Below are 20,787 nucleotides of genomic sequence, written 5' to 3'. Positions count from 1 at the left end.
GCGCTTATTGAAAGCTTTGACGAAGAAATAACATTCAGGTATTTTTGTGTAAAGCTCTGCAAAAAAATCTTACCTTTCTTGATTTGTTTGTTGGTTAAGTAGTAGTCAAAGGTGCTACTAGTGGCGATCACTATCGCAAGGACGCCCAAGAAAGCCCTAAGAGAGAAGAGGAACGTAAGAATCACAACGTTTCTTAGATATCATCGGGATGAATATTTCTTGCACTCTTACTAGTTAACTGCCATGTTGAAGTAGTTTTACTTTGTTGTTATGTAGTCAGACACTGCCTCACAAAGACCATACAGGTTTGTAATTAATTATGGGGTTTTACGTGCCAAAACCAGTTCTGATTTTGAGGCACGCCGTAGTGGGGGACTCCGGAAATTTGGACCACCTGGGGTTCTTTAACGTGCCCCTAAATCTAAGTACACGGGTGTTTTCGTATTTCGCCCCCATCGAAATGCGGCCGCCGTGCCCGGGATTCGATCCCGCGATTTCGTGCTCAGCAGCCCAACACCATAGCCACTGAGCAACCACGGCGGGTCACGCAGGTTTGTAAGAAAGCTTAAACTGGCTTCAGATGGTGAGCGGCTGAATTCAGCAAATCGCAGCTCAGGACGGTTCATGACAGTCAGGCGCCTTGGCGTTGCCTTCACTGGTTGCATATTGTTGTGTCTACACTACTTGTAGTAATTGACTATCAATGAATTAATTGATTGGCTGTCATTCTCATCGCTGGTTGTTTGTCGCCACCGACACTGATTGCCTATCATTGTGTGTTCTACCTGGTTCTTGTCACCTGAACACATTGGTTAATATTGCTAGTGCTGGTTGTCTATTGCTGCTTGAATTGAGTAGCTATCGTCCGTATTGATTAGTTGGATCAATTGGACATCGTTGTCTGTATCCATTTACTACCGTTGCCGGCAACTATTGGTTACAGTAACTGCTCCCTTACTCATCGGCTACCGTGGAGGCATCGAACAGTGAAGTAATGCCCAGTGACACGCGAGATCAAGAACTGTTCTTCCGTGCTATCACACGCAATTTTGCCTCGTGATTGTTGCAGTGCAGTGTGCGCTGTTAGTGTAGCAGTAAGCAAGACTTCCTTGATCCTTATGGGGAGAGCGTACTTCATCGCCTTGGGAATGAAACAGCAACGCTTACACAATTGAGATCTCTGTGGTTGTCCAGGGCTTTGGTTCGTTGGTGACGCAATCCTTGACTTTTATGTCGAGCAAGCCTCCGAGCACTGCAGGGAAAAAACGAATAAGGTGAGTTTCGTGCCACCATTCTCACTTTCTTGTAGTTAAACTATATGCCGGGGTTTTACATGCCAGAACCATGATATCATTATGAGGCACCCCGTGGTGGGGGACTCTGGATTAAGTTTGAGCCACCGGGGTTTTTTTAAAGGAGCCCTGAACCACTCCTTACCGAAGTCGAGAAATGCACTTGAAGTTAAAATCGAGTAAGTCAGAAATACGTTACCGCAAAAAGTACTTCAATGCATTCAGCAGATGCGGAGTTATTGGCAGTCAAGCATCCTCTGCTTCGGCTACTTCTTCAATGACTTGCACTTCGAAGCCTACGGTGGAGCGGGGCGTGCCCGCAACGCTCCGCCTACTGAACGTCACCATGGCGCGAAGTTCGAATTTGATTTTGGATGTTCACGTAGACGCCACTACTTACGATTTTGGGGCCTACGACGCGCTAAACGTAGTGTTTCTATATATGCTCCCGCAGGGAGCTTATACAGAGACACTAGCCAAACGTAGGTGCCTCGATGTCAGCGCCGCCTCCCGCCTTCAGAGTGGTTACACCCTTTAACCAGGCCCATGCCGCAGCTCCTTCATATTGTGTCAGATATGTTGAAGCGGCCGTATACATGTGCGTGCATTAGTCAGTGTGGCGCGGTCGTGTTACCTGGTGTTTGTAATTTCCACGGCGCTGCACACGTGTTCTCTATGTGGACTATTCGGGCTCGCGACGTGAGATGAAAGGTGCATGACCAGTTTCATAGCTAAAAATACTCCGTCATGCCCGTTTGCTGCGCGCCCTTGTGTACCAGCTCAACGGAAAAATGACACCTATGTCTTAGATTTTCCCGCGACCCAGAACGCTCCAAAAAGTGGACGAAAACCGTGGTAATCTAAGCCATGGTGCTTAAATTTGTGTGTTCGTGTGAAACGGTCCTCAGGAAATTTTCTGATGCACTATATAGGCGTTTGCCGTCTAAATAATTTAATCAAGGTAATGAGAAGCCTGCTCAAACTCAATGTATCATTTCCAACAATCCCATGCTCTGAGCATCCGAATGTTAGAAAAACGTTTATGGGGAGTTTTGTCTTGTTGCGGCTCAGTCTTTATACTTGCACTGTTTGTACTTGCCAGATGTAACGAGGGGGATGAAATATGGAAGTAAAACCACCGCAGGTGTAAACTTCAACTGACCTGTTTTGATGTTTATAAGAAGCATATAACTTGAGCTTTGCTTTGTCAATGCTATCAAGTTGATGTTCATGGCCTCCTGTGGCTTCAGGCAGGTGAACGTGTTGGTGAGCTTCCTTGAACTACATTTCAGTTTCCGGGCTGTCCTCCTCTGGTTTTACTGGTGACAGTTATATATTTGGCAATAAACATTCCCTTTCTTTTAGTGAGATGGGTCACTATGCTTCTCTTTCTCACTTTGCTGTGCTAATCATGAGTCGTTGCATAACAGAACGAAAGGCAAAAGTGTTTTTCAGAAAAATATTTAGGCACTATACTTATACAGACCTAAAATATTATACTATACTACAGGCCGGAGATTTTCACAAGCCGCACGCATGGGCTTATACTTTAGGCTAGATGGCTACAATGACGGTGTTCATTTATCAGTGTTTAAAGATCGTACATTGTGACTTGCTTTTGACTTATTAAAACGAATAAATTATGCGGTTTATGTGCCATAACCACGACTTGATTATTAGTCGTAGTGAGGGACTTCGAAATAATTTTTACCACGTGGGTTTCTTTAACGAGCACCTAAATCTACGTACACGAGCGTTCTTGCATTTAAAATGCCCGGTTTGAAATTCGGTAGCCCAGGGTGATCGAAACCGCGACCTCGAGCTTGCTTTTTGACACTTGCAGAGTGTGTCTCTGCTAATATGAGATTATTTTCGGCCATGTGCTCTATCATTCTTACCTTTCACACACACGATTTGTATCTCTATGAATACAGTACCTTCATTTATTGGTAACGCTGCCGTATTCACTTTGTTTTATCCTATATCTTTTCCCGGCATTACGCAGCTAAAGTTTTACGGTGAAAAATTGCGTCAGTCTTTTTGAAGGACAATCTCTCAAATATTTTGTAAACACCATATGCGTCAACTTTGCTTTTGAAACAGCGCAAGCGAAAGCGCTGTAAAATAGAGTAGGTATCTGCTGGGCTCGAAACTTCTTCTAGTATTGCTTTACTGTAAGCGTTCTACCTCCGTTTCTGTAAATATTTAAATGCACGTAGTCGCACAAAATGGGAAATTTTGAGATTTCTACACTTTCAGAGAGCGCAGAACCTAAATTCCCGCTGTCCGTCATAGCTCGTTTTTAAGTGCTCCTGCACAAAATGACGACGCAGCCGGACGTGTCACCACCCTGTACAGAGAGGCGTGGCATCGAGGTACCCTAGCCAAACGCGGTCGTCCTCAGCGAGCCGCAGTGCGCTCAGCCAGCGGACTCGTCGTGGCACCCCGCGGCGGCCCCGGTATCTACGCTACGTAGCACGGCGCAGCTACATGCAACTGCAGCGCGTATGCGCAGCGTTTGCTTTGTGCACGACAGGGCTTGAGTGCGCGCTCACGCTCATATGCTCCAGTCTAGCCGTGCTACGTGGTGCGGACCGGCTTTGTCCTGCACCAGCTTGACCGACGAATAGCAGCTACGTCCTGCTTGCGCATTTTGAAGCGCTATCAATAGATCAATACGAAGCGAAGTCTGCCGAGGCGTCTAACCAGGATCAGCCAGGATCACGTGAGCGCGCGCTGGCAAGCATGCGTTCTGTCCGATCTTAAGTTTCGAGTGTTGCGAGGCTACTTAGGTGTTCAAAACTAGCCGAAAATACCAAGACCCGGCAGCTACGACACCGATCAGCGGGGTGGCCAAACATTTATTCCTACGCGGGCGGCCACAGCCGAGCGTGAGCAGACGATAGTCGGTTTCTTCCGGAAATACGTAATTATTATCGAAATTCGAAAGCAAATTTTCACTTACTTCAGCCTGTCTATTAAACAGCGTCAATAAATAAGAGTAGAACGCGATAGCGTTATCGGGACTCGTTCGCATTGCATCGTTCGCCTACGGCTAGTAGGCTTCATTCACTGCAACACTGAACGTGGGAAAGCCAGCTTACAAAGACTAAGCTTACACCTATCCACTTAAAGTTGGCTTCACTTTTAAATTGAAATGCATTGCTGGAAAGACGTTTTTCCAGGGGCAATATAAGTGGTCTTATATTAAAATATGAAGGCCCTAGCACCTTTTTTATTATTTTATTAATTATTTGCCATTGCCCCGACGCGCGCAGGTCTGGTAGAAATGCTGGAAAAGGGGTTTGTGTTTGAGTTTCCTCGTAGCAGAATTAGGTTTTCTCGTACATTCAAATTACAATCCGACGCCGATTGGTAAACAATCCGACGGCGACTGCGCGGTCGATGTGGTTGGATGATTTTCTCCGCCACCCGCGATCACAGGCCGGTTGCCAACGCCGGATTTTCTGCGACACGGGGCCCTAAATGCTATCGCGTTAATATATGCAGTAACAGTAGGAAGAAGCGCACTTATGCAAACACCCTTCTTGGCCGGTATTTTGTAGCGATGCCTTTAAAGTAATAATGCCTTTTCGCGCTTATCGCGCTTTGCCAGTGGTCAGAGCGACGGTCCGCTCGCGTTATCAACGGGATCAGCCGGCCGTGAGCGGTGGATGATAAGACTATTCTAAAATAAGTCATAAGGCATCGCTACAAAATCGCGGCCCTTGATTGATGTCAGCTATTGACCAATAGCAAGCGCGTATGGAAATTTGCTATATTACGAAATAAAGAGTCCAGAAGAGATTGAGGAGCAGGCGCTTCTGTTGAAAAGAGAGCGTTTAAGAAAAAAATTAAGCCAGTTCCACGCTTGTGAAATCGGAGAAAACAGCGGAGCTCTGCAAACGTGGGGTATAACGTAGTGGGTATCCTGCGGACCCCGAGTACCCGGGTTCATATCCCGCCTCGCCAAGAAAGTTTATATTGCTTTTTTTTTCTCCCTTCCTTTCTCTTTCTTTCTCTCTCTTTCGCTCTCATTTTCTCTTTCTCTTGCCCATAGCAAGTTGTGTTACACTCGTCGGTACAATGCAACCATATGGTTCCCATAAATGCATGTTCTGCAGGCGAGGGTGTAAAGAGCTGTGGTTATGACGCTCACCCACGAACCGTGGTTACCCGGGTTCGAATCCCACCTAGCCCAGAAAGTTCATTTTGTTTTATTTATTTCTTTATTTCTCTCGCTCTCTGTCTGTCTCTCTATGCACCTCCTCTCTCGCCACTCTCCAACCACCTGTGGCTGGCGCTGATCAATGCTCGGCACGGTTTAACCTCGGCCTTAAACAGCTCCGCTGTTAAAAGGTGACTGCGCTCCGCTTGCGAGCTCCACGCGCCGCGCGCGACTGCAAAATTTGGTTGAGATGTTCACAGCAGCGTATTGACCCTTTTCGCGGAGCAGTTTGTTCTAGAGAAACGAGATGGCGCTTACGGCGGCGCGCCATACATTGCCTCAGCGACAGCGCACGAAAAGGAAACCATTACCGCTTCTACCTTGCTTCTGTGCGATCAGCTTTCGGAAATCCAACTGAATTTTCGCTAACGCACTGTGCTCCACTCATGCTGGTTTGAATCATGTGGATTGAAGACGCGTGCAGTAGTTGGCTGCAAAAATAGTAACTGGCATATTAAGGAATGTAATAAATATGTGGGGCCAAGTTCGCGGACCGCTGCTGCAACTGTCCGTACGTATTTCCGGCACTTCGAGATGTACGGCTTTCCTCGACGATACACAAATTTGCTCATCCGCCAGCGTTGTATCGCTAACCTTCAAAGAAAGGGCCTCAGCCCCGGTACGTTGGCAAGAGTGAGTACTGCTCGTTAAACAATGATAAAGGGAGGTAGCCTAGCTTCCTGTCATAGTAGGTTTCGCGCACAGTATCTACACCCATCTACCACAACCGGCACGGAAACTTACGCCCACTCTTTCACCAATGTGTCAAGAATAAGTGAATGGGCGCACACTTGAATATATGTGCACTTTACGCGCACAATAAATGACGGACTACACCGATGGCGCACGAATGGTCGAAGCTGAATGTTTCGTGATGGTCCACAAGAGTAAGCGAGTTACTAGCGATAATACATCTTCGCTACAAGGTATTATAATGTGCAGAACAGCTACGTTTCAAGCCTTGTGCGCAGCAAGAACAAATCTAACGAAACTGAGCACAACCGCGAGTGATTAGGCAGAAAATAATCAGAGAGTGACCGCACCGACGAACTTTACTGAGTCAGAAATATGAGCTGCTTCAAAATATTTGCCAAATAAAGAACAAAGCGCAAAACACACTAATCCTGATCCATTTCATGAGCGTAAAGTTTGGAATTCATATTTAGCCCCGCTTTCAGAGCAAGCACCGTATGCGCTGCTCGCGCCGTTTCGACGTAACTTAATCAGCTCCGAAAGTGCTTTTGCATGTTCTTTGAAGCTGTGGGCAAAGCTTCGTGTCGTCCACGCAGTAACCGTCTACGATATCTCCCGAAACAGAGGTTTGCTAAGCCGCACCAGCGTCATACACATTTATTGTAAACACGGAGGCAACGGAGGCATTTGAGGCAAGCAATGGACGCGTCACCACGTGATCAAACATGGCAGCGCGTACAGGATCGCCGCGAAAAGGGTCAATTTTATTCGCGGACTGTTTTCTTTTTTTTTTTTCTTTTTTTTTTACCGAGCCCGAAGGGAGGTTCAGTACCCCTTTAACGTGCACCCAATGCACGGCACACGGGTGTTTTTGCATTTCGCCCCCATCGAAATGTGGCCGCCGTGGCACTAGCACAGGCAGGAGAAGCTGCTTCCAAGACTGGAGGAAAACCGAAACAAGAAGGCACAATAGTAGAGCACAGAAAGCTCGGCGTCCTGCGAACGCATTCTCGCTCTAAAATCGAGGCTCCCTGCAGTGGTTTGCAAAGAACTTAACAGGGCGGATACACTCACTCGCATTGATGACAGCCTGAATGTCTTCCTCGTTGCAGTCACTGATGAAGCAGATGCCTATACGGGCACCTTGGATCATTGATGCGTGTGAACTGCCAATAGTGAACTCCACTATCTGAATAAAAGGGAAAAGAAAGACCCGAATCGCACAGAAAATCAGAGCCCGTATGTTCAAAAAAAAAAAGATTTTTAGCTGGCATCAGTCGTAACAGCAGACGCCAACCGACGGTGATGTTGGCCATAGTATTAGTGAAAGCGGCTGGCCAATGGCAAACAGCACTTAGGAACAATATGTGTGTCGATTCTGTACCAGATTCATGGTTGAACATAACAAATGCTTCGTCAGGTGTGCAGCGACACTTATGCATAACCGACGCAAACGACATCTCTTAGGGTTCCGTTCCCGAGTTGAGCGTCGGCGTCGTCGTTGTCCTTCGGCGTAACCGAGTGAACGAGCACAGCGAAGAATTGACAGTTTTAGCAGAGCGCCCCTTGTGCTCCGCTCCGCTCAGATTTCACGCTCTGAGATACTGCAGGGAACTGCGTAGATTTCGCATTTGATAAGCGCGTCTTGCCGAGACGCGAGCGACGCGCTATCAACTCGGCTGCAAAACGACGAAGAGGCCAAGTAGACACGCTGTCACGCTCCACTCAGTCGGCTTTCTAGCGGAGCGAGGGATGCGATCTTCGTTCCGTTGACGGTATGAGCGTTGTGCGCAAGCGCACAAGCGTTTCCGCTAAGCGGTTGTGTGGCATTTGCTAGCATATGCCGGTCTGAGCGGAGGGACAGCAAGCACTCAGATCAAACACTCTAGTGAAAGAGCAAACGCGGAGCGCAGCGGGCGATGAAATACTGCGATAGCGAAGAGAACACGAGGAGGAAATCGCAGGAGCAAGGTGCAGTGTAACCATGAAGCGGAAAGCGTAGGAGGAGGGTATAGCGAAAGCGAGAAAGATAAGCGTAGTGCCGCGCAAGACGGGCGACGACCGCTACGAGATGGCGCCAGAGTAGCGCGCCGTCGTCTGTTCACCGATGGCATGCGGCGAGCGCGTCCAACGATACCATGTATGGAAACAAAGCGCTGCATGAGCGGAGGTCTGTCTGCGGCGGCTGCTGTGAGTCGCAGCTACGCGTGACCCACTTGCTGCCTCTCGCGATCTCCCGCTTAGCGAGGCAGTCGCGCCACACTTCGCTTCGTTTGGAACGTGCCGCACGAGACATATTGTCCGCACCAGCCAATATATCGCGAAATGAAGACACGTATAGAGCTGTGCTCAAATTACGCATTAGGAAGAATCTTAACCGTCGGTGAATTTTTTCTGGGATCTTTTCAAGCCTCACGCCTCCAAAAGAAGAGAAGAAAGAAACACTCATAATTTTTGACAGACTTTTTAGGCGTTATAAATAGCTGGTGTGCAAATGTCGTAATCAGAGCAACAGCTTTCTAAAGAGAAAGCAATGGCGCGTAGCATAAGAAAGGGGAAAACAAAAGGTAATTTAAAAATCCGCCTATTAAGCTTATGTTTAGTTCCTGTATTCCTGTCTAATCTTATAGCACAACTCGGTCGAGGACTGTTAAATGGAAGTTCTTTCTGGGGTTTTACGGGCCAAAACCAGTTCTGATTATGAGGCACGCAGTAGTGCAGGGCTCCGGATTAATTTCGACCACCTGGGTTTCTTTAACGTACACTACAACGCAAGCACACGCGTATTTTTGCATTTCGCCTCCATCGAAATGCGGCCGCCGCGGCCGGGATTCGATCCCGCGATCAGCAGCGCAACGCTTAGCTGATAGAGCCACCACGGCTGGTAAATGGAAGGTAACAAAGTAAGTGAATGCATCAAAATGGCGGCAATACCTATACACCGAGCTAACACTCGCCCATCTAGCATGTCGGTTGCCGGAAATACCACCGTTATCTGTCAGCTGCCAACGTATGTCTCAGTTCGAAAATTTGTATACAAAGTTACGTAATAGGCTGTCAGGTGAACAAGGTCGAAAGCTTGTATACAGGATGATCAAAGTTAAGTTGACAGGTTTATTTTAATTAGGCACTGAGACGTACGCAAAGACCACCTCTACAGTAGGGTTATGTAGCGAGGGGGACACAAAGTGAGATTATAATTATCGCTGTTACCACTGCAATTAACAAAATTTGAATAATTAACTTTTGAGTGGCTGCAGTAAGCGGGCACGTTTGTATTGAAAAGTTAGAGGCAGTCGTGTTTCTACAAAGTTCCACTTGGCAGAATTCTTCTAGCGTATGCCGTGCTTTGAGATATCGCGGAACTGCGAAGTTTAATTGCCGTTTGCATGATTACGCATGCCAGACAGTGACGACCGACGCAAAGCTGAGCGCTAGCCTTGAGCGTTAGCCTTGCGGATCACCAATGAAAAAAAGGAAGACCCGAATCATTGTTGTTTGATGAAAAAAAGCTTCTGGTGGCGGTGTATTGCGGTATACCTGAAAGCCAAAAGACCAGCATATTTATATTTACATTCGCGCAAAATTTATTAGCTCAAATTCTATCACTGTACATCCCAGTGATTATATTAAATTCAAAAGTGAGTTATAATGGCGGGCAGTGTGTACTGGAGTGTTCACCTATGCCTTCGCTATAGTATATTGCCGCACAACTATTTAGAAAAGGTAGTACGGCCATTCATATCCCACTTTAAAGCACGAGCATGGTGATCAACGGATGTATTTTTCTATATCTTCCTCCCTAAATGTAAGCAGGCATTGTGCCACTCCAGGTGGCTGTTGCCACCCTGATCCCTCCCTACTTTCCTAACTGTCCATTTTAAATGTGGGTTTTCATACCAACTATTCGAATAATAATCTGTGCACGTTCGGCTAGCGATGAAATGAAATGAAATGTTTGTCTCTCACTGTTAAAGCAGCCAGCAAAATGGGACGCCGGGCCAAAAGTTGCTTTGATTCAACTTGAAGTCCGCCCGGCGCCCGTTGATCACATGACAGCATCTTCACAATAATCGGGAACTCGACCTAGCATCGTATAGTCCCAAGGGCTAATGTGTTGAACAGAAGCGGGCCGGAATCTTTCGGGCCTGGGCCGAGTACGGACCAGGTTTAATATCACCAGACCGGGCTCGGGCGGGCCACAGCATAGTACTTTCGGGCTCGGGCCGGGCCCGAGCCTTGAAAACCGGCCTGTGCCGTGCTATAGCCACTACGGGAACATGGTACCCACGGATCATTGACCTAAAAGACAGTGAAAGCATTTTTGTGCTTTTAGAAAATGACTGACATGTGCGAGCGCCTTTGACTGCGTGGTACCGTCCGCGCACGTGCACACATTCAACGCTTCCATCTCTCTTACATTGCATTCACCGCTTTCCTCTTGCTGATATGTGAGGAAAGCGAATACCCATCGCACACGCATGTGTGCTATAAAAAATTAAAATTAAATTATGGGGTTTTACGTGCCAAAACCACCATCTGATTATGAGGCATGCCGTAGTGGGGGACTCCGGATTAATTTGGACCACCTGGGGCTCTTTAACAAGCACCTAAATCTAAGTACACGGGTGTTTTCTGCATTTCGCCCCCATCGAAATGCGACCGCCGAGGCCGAGATTCGATCCCGCGACTTCGTGCTCAGCAGCACAACACCATAGCCACTAAGCAACCATGGCGGGTGCATGTGTGCTATGGGTAGTCTATGGGTAGTTGCTCGCCGCCGTGCACAAAGGTCAAGATACGGGCCCGACCCTGCGCACTTGTTGAAGTGCATACACAGCGAGAACTGCGTTGAAATCGGGCAGCGGTGTAAGTTCTATTCAATGAAAGAACACCGCCACTTTTAGTGCAGACATTTTTAGAGTTCTATGAATCTATGTAGCACTTGGCGATGTTTACCACTTCCTTCCCCCAGTATAGGGTAGCCAACCAGGCACTTTCTGGTTAACATCCCTGCCTTCTCTATTTCTTTTGTCTCTCTCTCTCTCTTGGTGAGGGCAAGTCAAATGCGTGGAAAAGCCTGCTTACAGAATTTCGCCACATGGACGATTATGATATATTATCACTATAATTGTGCATTACTGATTAATAAACACTGCACGGCCTATTTGCATGGTTACAAGCATATATACAAATAGACAAAAATTACCCGCGCCGGTAAAATAAATGAACGACTGTGCTGTGAATGAAATATTCGGTAAAAAGTCATTATTCATACTTCTGTGCCCCTAATTTTATAGCCCTTGAAGCATCATCAGCCACTGGGACATGCAGGCTTCTGACAAAGGACGTTAAGTCTAATGCACACACTGGACATTTTTTTTTATTATGATGTAAATTTAAAGGACACGTTAGCGTCTTAGGTGGCACAGACTACGTCTCATAGAGCAGTCGCTTTCATACTTTTGTGGACGTACTCACCTTTGCTTTATTTTTATTTTTTCTGTCGTTTCCTTCAAGATCCGCATTAGTGGCTGTTAGTAAGTAGTCTGCCTAAAGCCATTTTCTGTGTCCAACTGTAGCATTAGTATAGCGAACAGATGTGTTCTAGCCAGCCGTTATGATGCGTCCCTCAGTTATTTGCGGGACGGAAAAGCCAGAGAGAAAAGGAGAAGGAAAGGCAGAGGTGATAACGGGGTTGCACGCCGTACATGCTGCCCTAAACTGGGCGAAGGGGAAGCATGAAGGAAATGGAACAGGAAAGGAAGAAGCAAAGCGAGCAACAAGCGAAACACACAACGGCGTTCACCGCGCAATCAACGGCGGTCGCAGTCGTCTTTAAGAAAGAGCCGCAGTGCTCTGGTGGAGTTCTTCGCTTACCCTCGGGTGCGACATGAGAAGAGCCGGTGCTACGTACTCCACGGGCTGCGTGTCGTTGGTCATAGGAATGTACATGTTGCAGTACTGGCCCCGAATCTTCTCGTTGCCGAAATCGTCGCGCACGAGGGTCTCGACGCACTCGTCGAACGCCCCCAGGTCTGCCAAAGTTCCTTGGAAGAGGCCTGTAGGATACTTGCCGGAAGCGTCGAACACTGGGGCAGGGAATGAGAATACAACGCACTTGCGGCTGCGTATCGGAGAAGCTTTGTCTTTATTGTAGTCTCATGCATGCGGAAAACGAATGAACGAATTAATGTTTTATTCGCTTGAAATGTAATACAACGACATTGATGACTCCAGCTCAGCCCTTAACATGACCGCTAGCATGGGCTCAGGCAATTAGAACTGAAGTGCATATTTTGTAGTAAATTATATGTAGGGTGCCCCAGCTAACTTCAGCCAAGCTGTTCAACGCCAAAAAAAAAGGATTGAAGAACATGATGCAAGATACGATTTTAAGACCTAAGGTGTTCGCGGTCGTCTGGCCTCGGACGACCGAATATCATAAATCTTACAATTGTAACTTGCACACCGTTTCTTATATCTTTCTTAAATCTTAAACAGCGTGGCTAACGTTAGCTGGTATACACGGTAGCTTGGATGAAAAATAATAGAACAGTTATTTCCACGTACGCGTACGTAAATGAATCAATGATGAAAACTATACAAAAATGTGCCCTGAAAAGCGAAGGAGCGAAAGACAGGGGGGGGGGGGGGGGGGGGGGGGGGGCGTTTCATGGACAGTTTCAATTTCCGCCGTTGCACATTTACAGCATCGAACATTGAAGTGCGCTGACGGAATTGTTGGGATGTTTTGACAAACCATTAGGCCACGGCGGCGTCTCTTGAAACTGTCCATTTGCACAAGGACAGGCTCAGCAAAAAATAACTGGTTATATAATTAGAAAGGGACTGGTGTCTCGTCTGCACCTGGTCTGTTTAGTATGGGCATCGTGGGTATTGAATAAATGTTGCATTCCATGAATACCAGAGAACGTTTACAAAATTTATATTTTGTAATCACTTTCAGATCAAATAATGCTGACAATGAAGCGTGGTTCACCTCTGCAAACGATTCTAGCTGCACTTGAGAAAGCCAGGATCTGAAATTTTAAATCGTGTATTATTGTGTACGCCACCACATTTTACTTATTTTTCATACCAACACGCTGCGCTCTTTATTGCCCGAAGCATTTGCAGATCGGCACTTCGCCAGAAGGACATCGTTAGCGAGTGCGCAGCATAAGCTCCCGTTTCTTTAGCACGTGCTACAAGAGTTTTCCTTTCCGCCAAGGGCGCAATGCGGCATCAATAAAGCGACGGCTTAACTGCCCCCGGAAATCTCAGTGTCGCTGCCCCCAGTGCAGATTGAGGAAAACCTTGACGTGCTCATACGGCGGAGGTAAGCGATGAGTTTCACAGCACGTCATGTGATAATCTACGCTGTTTCTGCAGAAGCTTCGGGTGTTAATGAGTCTTTGAAATAGTGGCGGCAATAAAAATAAGTATTACTAAGAAGCTTCTTAAGGAAGGTGGGACCCCTCGGTGATCCCTGAAGCTTAGTTTTTGTTATTCTTCGGAGAAAATACAGGAACGGTTTTTTTTTCCTTTAAAAATACATTCGATTTCACCAGCAGCCTTGGGGTTTGCCGGCGCGCTACAATCGTAACGCATTCGAGCTGATTTAGTTATCAGCATTGATGTTATCTGGTATAACAAAGGTGGAACTTGAAAAAGTGGGGGGAATACAAATTTTAAAAATTGAGAAATTGTAGCGGCTACCTTAGAGAATTTATTTCCTTCAGAGCTTTCACTTGAACGGAGAACACGTGCCACACAACATTTGGTTGAAAATCATTTTGAAATGAGCAATGTAGTGACCTCCGTTCTTCGCTGGGAGCTTGACGTAAGCTAGCTGATATGCTCATTGAGAAGTCGCTTCGCGGAAGGAGTGAGCGACGTCACAAAAACGGTGAAGGGGCAACAAGGAACTAAGCAAAGGTTGATCACGTGCTCCTAATTTATGTTGTTGCCGCTGTTGATTCCTCTCAATTGAGCCCTGTGGCAGTATAAGCGCTTTCTTTCGGTGTCGTACTGGTAGTTGGCACAACCAACCCATTAGTGATTTGCGCAGTTGAACGCACCATTCGAGCAGCAGCCGATCTGTACACCTGAGCCCCTGCTCCAGCCACGAGCCTATTCTTGCATTCTTCTTCGAATTCTCACAATTTCACAGTTTTGACAGTTCGTCCACACAAGACAGACGCCTAGCTATGTCGTTGTGCTTAACACAAACCTTACTTCGGAAACGGACATTGACATATGTTTACATCCACACCATCACATGTACGACTGATAGTTAATGAACGATATCTGACACACTCTTCAAGGGTTAATTTTGGATATGCAGTACTCATGAAAATAACTTGGAAATTGAATCGTTTGCATCTGTCGAAGCGTGAAAGCGAAGAAGGGGGAGTGATGGTGGTGGCTTTGGCCAACGCAGCTGACTTTCGTGCGTTATCCTCTTATTATCGCGATAAAACATATCTGAATATTTGTATTGTCAAAATGTTTACGTGTACACTGCCAACAATCAATAAAGAAGGCCTCCAAAAACAAAACTATATGGCAAGACTATTGCGTTGATACATAGAATATTTATAACTGCTTCTTTGGCCTCGACAAATACGCATATAACGCGCTGCGTGGTGTTCAGATCAACGCCAAAAAATGATCCAGGAGAAAAATAAAAATGACAATTTTTTAAAATTCTTTTGCTGCGCACAGATTTAGAGGACGTTAGGTGGTGGGCAATATTCACTATAGCTTACAAGCGAATTTACTCAAATAAGAAAAATAATGTCCAAGTGAGGTTTTTTTAGGGCATACACCACTTGTCCAACTACTATTCGGTGCTGGTGGTTGTCAGTTTATAAAAACCCTCAGTCCAGGGCCATGCTAGAGGCATGAATTCTAAAGATGTGTGGTGAAAAACAATATCTAGGTATATTCTCCCCAAATGTTTGAGGAAGGCATTTGGGGACAATATTAGGCGATATGCCAATTTGCCCCTCTGCATGTGCGTACTTATTAGGTAAACGAACAAAAAAATTATAAAATAAAATGCTTCATTGGTCATGGGACTCCTATTTATGAGTGGCGCACCTTCACGACTATATTGTGCCCCGAGTAGGTAAAAGGTGTACACTTCTTTACCTTGCGGTCCCGTAACTGTCAAGAGAGAGAAAGAGATGGTGAGGAAGGCAGGGAGGTTAACCAGATATTAGAATCCGGTTGGCTACCCTGCACTTGGGTAGGGAAATAGGGGTTACAAAAATGGACAGAGAGAGAGTGAGAAAGAAAAAAACCCACACGCCGGAAGAGCGTTTTAATCGCAGTCGTTCAGATAGGCCGGTGGCTTGCAAGAAGCGCAGAAGCGCCTGCACGGCCTTCTTCTATGACGTTAAGTCCAGTCTGTGGTGGAGAATTCTTTCTTCCGCCAGAGGCCGGTCATCCAATTGGTTGAACGCGTTGTTAAGAGATTGTCTCTGCTTACATCTCTCACGAATGAGGGCAACTTATGCAAATTGGTGAGACATGTTGCTCCCCATGCTGGTTGTAAATAACGTAGCTACTTATCTCTAAACGGGTGTTCATTATAAAATATGCATGAATTTCTTTCCTTGAACTTTCTTATATGGCATCTTGACTGTTTGTGTTCTTTGTTCTCGCTCTATTATTTTATATTCTTTATGCGCATATGAAATATCTCTTGTTACTAACTTTATCACGAGGTTTCGGTCATAAAGGAAGACAGATGATGATATATATGCACCTTCAAGAAAGCGCACATTGAAGATCAGCCCTGTAGAACTGTACACCCATGAACAAAAGTACACGGACCACAGGGTCACCGAAAAACTGAATTTCTTCGTCATTAACGGGCATAAACTGAAATCAACGAGTGTACTGGAAAGTTCGCAATGCCAAGTTTGAACTGCAGTCTTTGATTTCAAGTTACATTCACAGGTAGAGGAGAAAATCAGCTTTATCGCGCAATCACTGGTCCGTATACTTTTGCTCACGGGTGTACATCTAAATTACCTGTCTAGTGGGATTACATGACGTACCTGCCATAACAAAGTGACAAAAATTTAAGTGGCAAGAATAAAAAGTAATCGTGTACGTATCAAATGCCTGCTGCGGCACCTTTCCTGAACAATTATCAAGGGGATGTGAAGATAGACATCATTGTATATTGCACGCTGCTGCTTATGCATGACTGACCTTGGCTAGCATCTCAAAAGATGGTGGTCAAGTAAGTCACGGAGAGTCCTCTGCAATTTTCATGCTGACCCTTCTTCCTTAACTTTACCGATCAAATTTAGCTCAAAAGAGGTTGGCCAGGCGAAACCTTGTTGTCTATGCTCGAACAGCAATGAACATTCGACAATGTCTATAGTGAATTCTCGAATCCGATACGAATCGAATAGCGAAGGCCATTCGATTCATATCAGATTCGAGAATTTACTGCTAAAAATTGTCGAATATTCATTTCTCTTCGTATATAAGGGATAGCACATCTTAGTGAAGTTTGGGGGGACGAATACCGGCGGGAGTAGGAACAGTTCCGAATGTTTCTGCTGCGGAAGAGCTGTGGTTACTTGGCAGAGGCGCCAGTTGATGAACAAACGTAAGTAGCTACCATCGGCTCTATAATTTTCAGTTATTCATTAAGGGTGTCATTAAGGATGATCAATAGTGGTCGAACAAGGGGTGTGTCGTGCTTGAGCCTACGTTTCGCTAAGGGGACATGTATTCGTCTCCGACGTCAGACTTCGTCGGAGACAAAAATAGGTCCCTAGAAAAATTCTAATAGTGAAATTTGCGATTCGAATGAAACACAAATACTCGAGAAAGGTGACCTTCAAATATCGAATCGAATATCGAATATGTCATCATTTCTAAACAAGGTGCAATATAAAGTTTGCGCGGAGACCACCTGATAAATAAATGTCGTTTATTTACACTATTTCATACGTTGATGTAAGGTCGTTCGAAACTGGACGTCCGGTCCACTAAGGAGCTTGTAAATGAGAAACATCTGCTTTCAGTTATCTGGTGCACCATGACAATAACTAATGAAAAAAGGAAACAGCGCGTCACGTGATGCACCCAGAATATCATGCTCGTTGACGAAGAGCGCCACACATTGTTTTGAAGGGATGCAAATAAGGTGAGACTGGTTAAATAATGAAATCTTTTGCCTAAATCGAAACATCACTTCCAATGCAGGCTGCCTAAGTGTGAAGCATTCTTATTGTATGACTGGAAATTATTGAGCAGAAGTTTCTGTAGAGTTCGTTTGCTCAGGAACCACTGCTTCTGGGCAACACCTGCGGCTTTGCTGCAGAAGAATCCATCGTACAGCCCTCACTGTCATCGACCTCTCTACCTCGAGACTCCAAAAAATGCTATTATCTCTTATACTCGAACAGGAACGAATATTTTACAACTTCGAATAGTGAATGTTCGAATTGAATACGAATCGAAAAGCGAGGACAATTCGATTCGCATTCGAACTCACGAATATTGGCCCAGCTCTAAAATATTGTCGAAACCTTGCCTCCAGCCTGACACATCCTTCAAGTCTCAATCTTCCTGCGAATCTCTGTTCAATAAGGACGCATCGTCTTTAGGCAGCTCACAAATTTGTTGGGTCGATTTAGGCAACGCAATTTATTATTTACCCAGTCTCACCATGTTCGCTTCCCTTGTACGGTGCCTGTGGTATAATGCTTATCTATCTCCTTCAAGGAGCACAACACTCTCCGTGCATCTGGTGACGTTTTGATTCTTTGGTTCGTTGCTGTCATTGTCATGTCGAACTAGATAACTGAATGTAGCGGTTTATAATTTACAAGCTCTTCAGTTGACTGGACGTCCCCTTTCGTGCGGCATTACATGCCTGTATCAAACAATTTAAGAAAGGCTTTTCTTTTACCAAACGGAGTTCATGCAAACCTATATTTCACTTTCTTTTAGTAATGAGATAATATTCGATATTCAATGCGATATTCAAAGGTTGTTTTTCTGGATTATTTGTGTTCGATTCCACTAAGAAATTTCCTTATTTGAACACTCATGATCAGAACATTCCACAGACCATTCCACATCGGCAGTTTAAATCAAGAGAACTTACAGATAAATTAATTATTTATTCTATAAATCAATTCTCAATAAAAGGCGGCAGGCAGGTATTTCGGAAGTGACGCTAGTTTCGAAATCTGTGCTCAATAATATGACTTCATTACTCACCGGCTTCATTTCTACAATTTCCCCATGTGTCTTAAGATAACAAAATTAGAATTATTTGGATTTTCTAGACATCTTCCTAAATTATTGCAACTTATAATGAATGCCCACCTCTTCCCGGTGATCCACCTGAAGGGGTCGAACAGTATTAACTGAAGCAGGCATTTTTTAAATCTTCTTGAGCTAAAAAATCGAGTGGTACCACTGTATCGTTTTTAACACATACACAACCATCAGTCAGAATTAGGTAGCATGTTGTGAACGCCTGTTGTAAGACACTGTTAGGCACTGTAATTAAACCTATTTTGGTCCAGCCAGATGCGTTTCTCCGAACAAAGACACGCTGTGAAAGCTAAATGATGGGCGCCTCTGGTGTGTATCTACTAAATGAGTAGAGTGGTTGACATGTCGCTTCGAATATCGCATTTCCAGATAAATAAAATTTTTGCTGAAATGTAACTAAAATATTTGCAATGACGCTGTCTAAATATTTACAAAAAAAATAGTCTCCCTCTTTTGATTTCTAGCCAAATTTTGATGATCATTGTGCTCTTTTGTCTCTGCGCGGCGAGACCTCCTTCACTGTAATGGGCGGTGTGGCCGTCACTGCAGGGAAAGTTCGCGTTACGCACAGAACATGTTTCTTGAAGCCTGTTTATGTCTATTTGAGCTTTATCAAGCTTCTACTGTCGCTGAACGTGCGTTCAGCGATATTGGAGGCTTGAAATTTTCCTCTTGGCACTTACTTTGCGACTCAAGGAAACCCTATGTTCCAAATAATGTTTCCTTGGCAGTCACTACAACAGAAGGGGGCGCACACCGGACTTCTTTCGTTGTTATTAAAAGTGGCTTTAAAGTCTTACTGACGGAAATATGTCCCGTAGCTTTTTGTTCACCACTTTCCGTTATCTTTCAATTCATCCTCAATACGAGCTAAAGCAAACAGGACAATAGAGTTGAAAAACCAGATAAGTTAGCCCTACATTTAAATAGCTGAGCTTTGCTGACGTCCCTTTTTTTTTCTTAGCTCATGCATTTTGAGTACGATTTCCCAGTGCCAAGCACAATTATTCAATTTTTCTACTGGTAACAATCATTGCTGTGACAAAATAGTATTGCACTTGAACGCAAACGCGGACTTACCAACATTCAACAAAGAAAAAAGGCAACTTCATCAGACGTGTCAGCATTAATAAATAAATCAAAAGAGGATACCAAAGTGGCAATGCTTACTTCTTATTACCCACGGGTCTAAGTTTCGGATGCCGCGCATCAACTTCAAGAGGCCGACCGTGCAGGAAGTCGAAATATCTGCCTCAAGTAGTCGCTGAGTTAGAGCACTGTCTTTGCTGTTCAACATCTTGCCAACGAATGCCTTCACTTTGTCTATTACCCCTGGCGATGAGTTTTCGGTGACTGCACGCGCACATGGTATGGCTACGGAGCACACTGTGGCGCACAGGACTAGTACACGCGTCACCTTCATGGCTTCAAACTGCTACGTTCAGTCACGTCTACTGGAACACGTTCGTTGGTATGAAGAACGTTCCTTGGTAGTTCAGCGCTTCACGCCGACTCAATCGCTTCCAGCTGCCTAATTAAAATCAAGTGCCGGGAACACTTCAATGGCCAGGTTTCATCTCTCGATCCAAGCTTGTAGCGAGTGAAACTTCAACGGGAAATGCATATCCGAAAGAAGCGTGTCACCAAGAGCGTTGCATCACGAACACGTGCGAAAGTTTGTCATCATTGCCGGCGTAGGTGAAGCGAGAGCGAAGTGGCTGGTTCCTGGGAACGCCTGAATGTCGGAGATGATCGGGTCGCGTCAGTTTATACGGGTGGTTCGGGGTCTGTGAGCAGTCCTATATAGCCTTCGTCGGCTGCCCGGTCAAAGGGAAAGGGCCATCGGCCACCGCGCGCATGCCTCATCGCGTCCTTACCGTAAAGGGGCGAGGAGTGAGGCGCCGCGCTTGAAGTGTGGCCTGGGGAAGCCGCGGACGACGTGAAGGGTCATCTGGCAGCGCGCCTTCCCCGTAAGGTCCTTGGCGTGCAAGCGCGCACGCGGAGTACGCCGAAAGCGCCGGGAGCAGCACGTGGAGCGCGTATCTGCTTTAGGCATAGTCAGCGCCTCGTAAGAATTAATATGTTTCCTCCGTTCTCAAAGTGGGCGCCTGCGTGGATTGAAGCGTGCGGGTGCAGCCCCGATTGCGCTGCGCCATTGAAATCGTGAGCGTTGGTAAACAGGCAGGAATGGTTTCCTTTACGTTAGTCTTTCACCCTATATAGGGCACACCGGACGCACCACGAATAGCTATT

The 20,787-nt window shown here is 45.7% G+C and overlaps 1 protein-coding gene across 1 annotated transcript in view; it reads right to left on the bottom strand.

Annotated features, from left to right (window-relative positions):
• The window catches only part of LOC119434856 (nose resistant to fluoxetine protein 6), a 48,070-nt gene extending 27,725 nt beyond the window's left edge, over positions 1-20,345 (bottom strand). Inside the window, exons 1-5 of the mRNA XM_037701907.2 lie at positions 19,705-20,345; positions 12,094-12,305; positions 7,288-7,402; positions 1,168-1,252; positions 74-156 (exon numbers count right to left, since the gene is read on the bottom strand). Of these exons, the coding sequence (XP_037557835.1) occupies positions 74-156; positions 1,168-1,252; positions 7,288-7,402; positions 12,094-12,305; positions 19,705-19,957 (748 nt within the window). The 5' untranslated portion in view covers positions 19,958-20,345. The remainder of the gene's footprint in view (positions 1-73; positions 157-1,167; positions 1,253-7,287; positions 7,403-12,093; positions 12,306-19,704) is intronic.
• Positions 20,346-20,787: the final 442 nt, after the last annotated feature.

Source organism: Dermacentor silvarum, chromosome 1 (assembly GCF_013339745.2).
Source record: "Dermacentor silvarum isolate Dsil-2018 chromosome 1, BIME_Dsil_1.4, whole genome shotgun sequence".
In the NCBI taxonomy this organism is placed as follows: Eukaryota; Metazoa; Arthropoda; class Arachnida; order Ixodida; family Ixodidae; genus Dermacentor; species Dermacentor silvarum.
This window is presented reverse-complemented; position numbering and strand designations above follow the sequence as displayed.